Source organism: Bombina bombina, chromosome 1, assembly GCF_027579735.1.
Source record: "Bombina bombina isolate aBomBom1 chromosome 1, aBomBom1.pri, whole genome shotgun sequence".
NCBI classification, from domain to species: domain Eukaryota; kingdom Metazoa; phylum Chordata; class Amphibia; order Anura; family Bombinatoridae; genus Bombina; species Bombina bombina.
The window spans coordinates 973235090-973244585 of NC_069499.1; the positions used below are offsets into that span (position 1 = coordinate 973235090).

Below are 9496 nucleotides of genomic sequence, written 5' to 3' on the forward strand. Positions count from 1 at the left end.
AGCATCTGTAATTCTAATTGCTCGATCCTGGCCGCGAAGGACCTGGTTAGCGGATCTGATGAGAATGTCCTCTTCTCCTCCGTCGAGGTTACCTTGTCGCAGGGACCTGTTGATACAGGGTCCCTTCCTACATCAAAATCTAGATTCTCTAAGGCTGACTGCGTGGAGATTGAACGATTAGTCCTAGCCAGGAGAGGATTCTCTGAGCGTGTAATAGACACTTTGATTCAAGCTTGTAAGCTGGTTACTCGTTGCATCTACCATAAGGTATGGCATTCTTACCTACACTGGTGAGGAGCGTGGCCTTTCTTGGCATAAAGTAAGGGTTGCCAGAATTTTATCCTTTCTCCAGGATGGTTTGGAGAAGGCTCTATCGGCCAGTTCTCTGAAAGAACGGATATCAGCCCTGTCGGTATAGCTGAGCTTCCGGATGTGCAGTCCTTTGTTAAGGCTCTGACTAGGATCAGACCTGTGTTTAGACCTGTGGCTCCTCCTTGGAGCATCAATCTTGTTTTGCGTGTTTTGCAGCAGGCTCCGTTTGAGCCTATGCATGTTGTTGACATTAAACTGTTATCTTGGAAGGTTTTGTTTCTGTTAGCAATTGCCACTGCTCGCAGAGTCTCTGAGATTTCGTCTTTACAGTGTGACCCCCCTTACCTTGTGTTCCATGCCGATAAGGCGGTTTTATGCACTAGGTAGGGTTTCTTCCTAAGGTGGTGTCAGATCGTAAAATCAATCAAGAGATTGTTGTTCCTTCTTTGTGTCTCAATCCTTCTTCAGCGAAGGAATGTTTGCTTCACAATCTGGATGTGGTTCATGCCCTGAAGTTTTACCTTCAGGCCACTAAGGAGTTCAGACAATCTTCATCTTTGTTTGTCATTTAAGCGGGTAGACGCAAGGGTCAGAAGGCCACTACGTCTTCCTTGTCCTTTTGGTTAAGGAGTGTCATCCATATGGCTTATGAGTAAGCGGGACAGCAGCCTCCTGAGAGGGTCACGGGTCATTCCACTAGAGCAGTAGCTTCTTCCTGGGCTTTTAAGATGAAGCCTCTATGTATCAGATTTGTAAGGCGGCTATGTGTTCCTCCTTACATACTTTTCTAAATTTACTAATTTGATGTGTTTGCTTCAGCTGAAGCAGCTTTTGGGAGAAAGGTTTTCAGGCTGTGGTGTACTCAGATTAGGGTCCGCCCTTTTCCTGTTCCCCTCCCGTTATTCCTTCAGTGTCCTCTGGAGCTTGGGTATTGTTTTCCCAGCAGTAAGGAATGAAGTGGCTTCCTTTTATTTATCCTCTGGCACCTTTATACCCTGATGTTTCTCCTACTTTTCCTTGTTCCCTCTGCCGAATGACTGGGGTGATTGGAGAAGTGGGAGTGATATTTAAGCCTTTTGCTGGGGTGTCTTTGCCTTCTCCTGGTGGCCAGGTGTTGTATTTCCCAACAGTAAGGAATGAAGTTGTGGACTCTCCCTGCCAGGAAAGAAAGGAATTTATCTGGTAAGCATAAATTTTGTTTTCGTTTGAAGATGTAAATTTTCTTTGGCGCTCCTAATGTTCTCCAAAGATTGTTTATATATTCCCCAACATGTTATAGATATGGATTTATTTACAAGTTTTGTAAAATCACAGATTTCTGTATGTTCTTTACTCTTCCAATAGAATAAGTTTAGTTTTTATTTTATTTCAGGTACCAGAAATAATGTGTTCTGACTTTAAATATCACATTACTCCTTGGTCTAATTTTTATTATATTTCTTAAAAATGTTCTGCTGATGGTCTTGTCCACAGCCAGATTTGCTTCTTAAAGGGATATTAAACCCAATTTTTTTCTCTCACGATTCAAAAAGAGCATGCAATTTCTCCAACATAGGTGTGTCCGGTCCACGGCGTCATCCTTACTTGTGGGATATTCTCTTCCCCAACAGGAAATGGCAAAGAGCCCAGCAAAGCTGGTCACATGATCCCTCCTAGGCTCCGCCTACCCCAGTCATTCTCTTTGCCGTTGTACAGGCAACATCTCCACGGAGATGGCTTAGAGTTTTTTAGTGTTAGGTCGAGGGAGCGGTTTCCACTTTAAACAAACGCACCACTATACCCATAGAGGATAGTTGTGCTTTCAAAGATCCTATGGATAAAAAATTAGAAGGTTTGCTTAAAAAGATGTTTGTTCAGCAGGGTTACCTTCTACAACCAATTTCATGCATTGTCCCTGTCGCTACAGCCGCAGGAGATTAGGGACAGAATCAATGCTCTCAAATTGGCTAATTCTTTCACCCTAGACGCCACTTTGCAATTGGCTAGGTTAGCGGCTAAGAATTCTGGGTTTGCTATTGTGGCACGCAGAGCGCTTTGGTTGAAATCTTGGTCGGCTGATGCGTCTTCCAAGAACAAGCTACTTAACATTCCTTTCAAGGGGAAAACGCTGTTTGGCCCTGACTTGAAAGAGATTATCTCGGATATCACTGGGGGTAAGGGCCACGCCCTTCCTCAGGATCGGCCTTTCAAGGCAAAAAATAAACCTAATTTTCGTCCCTTTCGTAGAAATGGACCAGCCCAAAGTGCTACGTCCTCTAAGCAAGAGGGTAATACTTCTCAAGCCAAGCCAGCTTGGAGACCAATGCAAGGCTGGAACAAGGGAAAGCAGGCCAAGAAACCTGCCACTGCTACCAAGACAGCATGAAATGTTGGCCCCCGATCCGGGACCGGATCTGGTGGGGGGCAGACTCTCTCTCTTCGCTCAGGCTTGGGCAAGAGATGTTCTGGATCCTTGGGCGCTAGAAATAGTCTCCCAAGGTTATCTTCTGGAATTCAAGGGACTTCCCCCAAGGGGGAGGTTCCACAGGTCTCAGTTGTCTTCAGACCACATAAAAAGACAGGCATTCTTACATTGTGTAGAAGACCTGTTAAAAATGGGAGTGATTCATCCCGTTCCATTAAGAGAACAAGGGATGGGGTTCTACTCCAATCTGTTTATAGTTCCCAAAAAAGAGGGAACGTTCAGACCAATCTTAGATCTCAAGATCTTAAACAAGTTTCTCAAGGTTCCATCGTTCAAGATGGAAACCATTCGAACTATTCTTCCTTCCATCCAGGAAGGTCAATTCATGACCACGGTGGATTTAAAGGATGCGTATCTACATATTCCTATCCACAAGGAACATCATCGGTTCCTGAGGTTCGCATTCCTGGACAAACATTACCAGTTCGTGGCGCTTCCTTTCGGATTAGCCACTGCTCCAAGGATTTTCACAAAGGTACTAGGGTCCCTTCTAGCTGTGCTAAGACCAAGGGGCATTGCTGTAGTACCTTACTTGGACGACATTTTGATTCAAGCGTCGTCCCTTCCTCAAGCAAAGGCTCACACGGACATTGTCCTGGCCTTTCTCAGATCTCACGGATGGAAAGTGAACGTGGAAAAGAGTTCTCTATCTCCGTCAACAAGGGTTCCCTTCTTGGGAACAATAATAGACTCCTTAGAAATGAGGATTTTTCTGACAGAGGCCAGAAAAACAAAACTTCTAGACTCTTGTCGGATACTCCATTCCGTTCCTCTTCCTTCCATAGCTCAGTGCATGGAAGTGATCGGGTTGATGGTAGCGGCAATGGACATAGTTCCTTTTGCACGCATTCATCTAAGACCATTACAACTGTGCATGCTCAGTCAGTGGAATGGGGACTATACAGACTTGTCTCCGAAGATACAAGTAAATCAGAGGACCAGAGACTCACTCCGTTGGTGGCTGTCCCTGGACAACCTGTCACGAGGGATGACATTCCGCAGACCAGAGTGGGTCATTGTCACGACCGACGCCAGTCTGATGGGCTGGGGCGCGGTCTGGGGATCCCTGAAAGCTCAGGGTCTTTGGTCTCGGGAAGAATCTCTTCTACCGATAAATATTCTGGAACTGAGAGCGATATTCAATGCTCTCAAGGCTTGGCCTCAGCTAGCGAGGGCCAAGTTCATACGGTTTCAATCAGACAACATGACAACTGTTGCGTACATCAACCATCAGGGGGGAACAAGGAGTTCCCTGGCGATGGAAGAAGTGACCAAAATCATTCTATGGGCGGAGTCTCACTCCTGCCACCTGTCTGCTATCCACATCCCAGGAGTGGAAAATTGGGAAGCGGATTTTCTGAGTCGTCAGACATTGCATCCGGGGGAGTGGGAACTCCATCCGGAAATCTTTGCCCAAGTCACTCAGCTGTGGGGCATTCCAGACATGGATCTGATGGCCTCTCGTCAGAACTTCAAAGTTCCTTGCTACGGGTCCAGATCCAGGGATCCCAAGGCGGCTCTAGTGGATGCACTAGTAGCACCTTGGACCTTCAAACTAGCTTATGTGTTCCCGCCGTTTCCTCTCATCCCCAGGCTGGTAGCCAGGATCAATCAGGAGAGGGCGTCGGTGATCTTGATAGCTCCTGCGTGGCCACGCAGGACTTGGTACGCAGATCTGGTAAATATGTCATCGGCTCCTCCTTGGAAGCTACCTTTGAGACGAGACCTTCTTGTTCAGGGTCCGTTCGAACATCCGAATCTGGTTTCACTCCAGCTGACTGCTTGGAGATTGAACGCTTGATCTTATCGAAGCGAGGATTCTCAGATTCTGTTATCGATACTCTTGTTCAGGCCAGAAAGCCTGTAACTAGAAAGATTTACCACAAAATTTGGAAAAAATATATCTGTTGGTGTGAATCTAAAGGATTCCCTTGGGACAAGGTTAAGATTCCTAGGATTCTATCCTTCCTTCAAGAAGGATTGGAAAAAGGATTATCTGCAAGTTCCCTGAAGGGACAGATTTCTGCCTTGTCTGTGTTACTTCACAAAAAGCTGGCCGCTGTGCCAGATGTTCAAGCCTTTGTTCAGGATCTGGTTAGAATTAAGCCTGTTTACAAACCTTTGACTCCTCCTTGGAGTCTCAATTTAGTTCTTTCAGTTCTTCAGGGGGTTCCGTTTGAACCCTTGCATTCCGTTGATATTAAGTTATTATCTTGGAAAGTTTTGTTTTTAGTTGCAATTTCTTCTGCTAGAAGAGTTTCAGAATTATCTGCTCTGCAGTGTTCTCCTCCTTATCTGGTGTTCCATGCAGATAAGGTGGTTTTACGTACTAAACCTGGTTTTCTTCCAAAAGTTGTTTCTAACAAAAACATTAACCAGGAGATTATCGTACCTTCTCTGTGTCCGAAACCAGTTTCAAAGAAGGAACGTTTGTTGCACAATTTGGATGTTGTTCGCGCTCTAAAATTCTATTTAGATGCTACAAAGGATTTTAGACAAACATCTTCCTTGTTTGTTGTTTATTCCGGTAAAAGGAGAGGTCAAAAAGCAACTTCTACCTCTCTCTCTTTTTGGATTAAAAGCATCATCAGATTGGCTTACGAGACTGCCGGACGGCAGCCTCCCGAAAGAATCACAGCTCATTCCACTAGGGCTGTGGCTTCCACATGGGCCTTCAAGAACGAGGCTTCTGTTGATCAGATATGTAGGGCAGCGACTTGGTCTTCACTGCACACTTTTACCAAATTTTACAAGTTTGATACTTTTGCTTCTTCTGAGGCTATTTTTGGGAGAAAGGTTTTGCAAGCCGTGGTGCCTTCCATTTAGGTGACCTGATTTGCTCCCTCCCTTCATCCGTGTCCTAAAGCTTTGGTATTGGTTCCCACAAGTAAGGATGACGCCGTGGACCGGACACACCTATGTTGGAGAAAACAGAATTTATGTTTACCTGATAAATTACTTTCTCCAACGGTGTGTCCGGTCCACGGCCCGCCCTGGTTTTTTTAATCAGGTCTGATAATTTATTTTCTTTAACTACAGTCACCACGGTACCATATGGTTTCTCCTATGCAAATATTCCTCCTTAACGTCGGTCGAATGACTGGGGTAGGCGGAGCCTAGGAGGGATCATGTGACCAGCTTTGCTGGGCTCTTTGCCATTTCCTGTTGGGGAAGAGAATATCCCACAAGTAAGGATGACGCCGTGGACCGGACACACCGTTGGAGAAAGTAATTTATCAGGTAAACATAAATTCTGTTTTTAAGCACCTTTCTAATGTACTCCTATTATGTATTATTCATTCTCTTGCTATCTTTTTTTGATAAAACAGAAATCTAAGCTTGGAAGCCGGCTTATTTTTGGTTCAGACCCTGGATAGCGCTTGCTGGTTGGTGGCTAAATGTAGCAATATGCAATACACAGTATTAGGAACTAGGGGTATGCAGACTTTTGAACAGGGGTAATTTCATTTTTTTATTTGTTGCCATGTTTTGTTTTATGATTGTGCCAATCTGTTATGACCTACAGTTGAAGATGAATCCCATAAGAAATAAAAAAGATGTGTTTTACCTGCTCACTCATGTTTTTCTTTAAAAATAGTAAATATATTACCAATTTTCCAAGGGTATGCAAACTTTTGATAACAACTGTATATCTATATATACAGTATATATATATATATATATATATATATATATATATATATATATATATATATATATATATATAAGTATATATATATATATATATATATACTGTATATATATGTATATCTATACATGATTACATATAGATATAGATATATACAGATATATAGGAATATCTATTTATTAATACTTTGAACATATTCCCTTATGTGCAGAACATTGGAATGTGAAATATTTACAGTAAATACACAATAAAACACTTTATTAAATATGAATATTGCATAAATATGCTTTTACATGTTTTCATCTACTTAACTGCAAAGGGCTTCAATGCACTTATATATAGGAACCAGCAAATTTGTGGTTCAGAACCTGGGTTATGCTTGCTTATTGGTGGCTAAATGTAGCCACCAATAAACAAGCGCTATCTAGGGTGCTGAACCTAAAATGGGTCGGCTCCTAAGCTTTACAGTCCTGCTTTTTAAATAAAGATTGCAAGAGAACAAAAAAAATGATAATAGAAGTAAATTAGAAAGTTGCTTAATACTGCATTCTCTATCTGAATCATGAAAAAAAAATTGGGTTTAGTATCCATTTAAAGGGTTAACTACAACATATAATATTGTGTGATATATTTATTAAATATATCATTAGAACACTTGCTTTCAGGGCTTTCAGTTCTCTTCTTTATGCAATAAATTGCTAATAAGAAATAGTTCTGATTTTAAATTGCACCCTGTCTATTGAGAAGGTATTCTTAGCAACCTATATATCCACTGCTCTTGGTATACTGATTTCATTATATATATATTATAATCTTATAACTGATTTACTTGCATCCTGAATATGTTATCCTACCTTTATTTTTCTTCCAGGGCCAGTATGGAAACTACCAGCAGTAATTCAGCAACGTGACCATCTGAATTCTTCCATAGCAGTGCCCTGGGCAAGGCTTGCAGGACTGTGTTTGTTTCTTATGTCTGTCCTGTCCCTGGACCGAGGAAGAAGAGGGAGAAACCACACAAGAATGATCACAATTTAAACCTTGAATAGGACTGGTTGTATATGTGTGGTGCTGCTCGTGCAACATTCAAGCAGTTGTCAGGAAGAGTACCTGGTTTTGGGGAGCCCATAGACTGATACATTGTGCCCCTACAGTTCTTTTCATTGCCATTTGTGATGTTTTAATGTGGCAGATTATAGATAGTCCAACTCCGCAGAAGCACAGCAGTTTTGACCACAACATAAAAAAAAAATCATAAAATATCTCTCTGGCAGAATCTATGAAGGCAGATGCTGAGCTCTTCTGTGATATTGTATTCATTTAGCAAATAGTTGTCGTAATATAAAATGTCATGGAGAATGGCTAGGTAAGTGCAGGGCGAGCAAATCAACACTTGCAAAATGCATTAGAGAATGTATAGCAGTCATGCTTACATGTGCTCTAATGATTGGTGCTTCAAGCACTTGACACGCTTACTGTTAATATGACACCAGTTAGTGCTGCAATCAGGTACATTTTGTTTTAAAGGGTCATAAAAGAGCAATTATAAAAGCTCTAGTGTGAGAATGTTTTATTATTGCAGGAACACAACTTTGTGTGTAACCCTTGTAAAAAGGTTAACTACATAGTTAAAGTCAGTTTTTGATTGGCAATTATTTGCTGATTCTGCGCTGACCACAATTGTTGATTGGCAGTTACATACAAATGCCGTCCCTGATTGGCCCAGCAGCCGTGTTCAATTCCAGACCAGCCAATCCAGATCATACTTTAAAGAGACCTTTTAGTACAGAAATTGCTAAATTGTTACATCATATATTTTCCACACTACTTGCATTGGGGTTTAACACATAGGTATAGCCCTGATCATGATCTGCAAAAGGACTGCTGATCTGAGCGGTGAGTCAGTTTGAAGTCAATTGGCAGTGGCAGTTGAGGACCAGTCTCTAGCTGTGTCACTAGCTGTGTTCTGCTTGCAGTGTTTGCAGTTGTGTGTTTAACTCTTTCCAGGAGTTTCATTGCAACTACAGAAAAAATTACACGCTTTCACAAATTAGCGCATGCTTTTTTTTCACTACAAAGTCCCTTTAACTTTGTATTTAACACCATTGTCAGATAGTTCTTTTCAAGCTGTAGTGCAATAACGGCAAGCTTTAGCACATTAGAGCAGTTTATTGCTCCTTAAGACCCCTTTAAGCATTAAAAGTGTCCAATATGAAACTTAATTTTTTAATGAAAAATTTCCATTCGGTAGTGCAGAAAAATATTAAAACTACTCATTAAAAATTTTGGTTGGAAATTGTCTATGTTTCCCCTTAAATGATAAAGTGAGCTTTGGGAAACAGTTAAAAGTGAAAATATGAGTTGACAAAATCTAAGTGATAAAACAATTCTGCATAAAACATGATCAATCTCATATACGGTATATTTTTTGTATATAATACAATAGATCATGCAACCTTTATTTTTATTTTAAATTCTTTTTGGTGAAGACATTAATAAATACAACCACAAAACTTAGGGCCAAATTACAAGTGGAGCACTAAATATCGCTAATTTGCGCTGGTATTACAAGTTGATAGCAATGCATACAAAAGCTTATGTCGGCATTGCTCGGAAGCATTGCGCTTACTAAAGAGCACTTCCATAGTCTTGAATGGGAGCCTCGTTCTGATGTTGTCATACACAGCACAGAACCAAAGCGCAGTGAAGGGGATAAGTCGTGCAGCGATGGAAGCAAATTGTAAATATATATGTATATGAATATATACATATATATATTTATGTGTTAATATGTGTATATGCACATATTAACACATAAATATATTTTCATGCTTGCACCCAGGCCCTTGACCCAGGAGGACGGCGGATTTATTTCTAGGATTGTTATATATATATATTTATATTTACTGGGAAAACACAGTTCCCGTAGACCAGAATGTTAAGGCACTTTTCACTGCCTTTTTTTTCTAACACCCCACACCCGCCAACTTTAGCCCTCCAAAACTGCCTTATGCAGTTATTTTATTAAAAAATTCAAATGTTACCATTTTTATTTTTTAATAAAATACACA

At 41.2% G+C, this 9496-nt stretch overlaps 1 protein-coding gene across 1 annotated transcript in view; it reads left to right on the top strand.

Annotated features, from left to right (window-relative positions):
• SS18L1 (SS18L1 subunit of BAF chromatin remodeling complex) overlaps nucleotides 1-7669 on the top strand; it is a 111045-nt gene extending 103376 nt beyond the window's left edge. Inside the window, exon 11 of the mRNA XM_053693093.1 lies at nucleotides 7297-7669. Within this exon, the coding sequence (XP_053549068.1) occupies nucleotides 7297-7323 (27 nt within the window). The 3' untranslated portion in view covers nucleotides 7324-7669. The remainder of the gene's footprint in view (nucleotides 1-7296) is intronic.
• Nucleotides 7670-9496: the final 1827 nt, after the last annotated feature.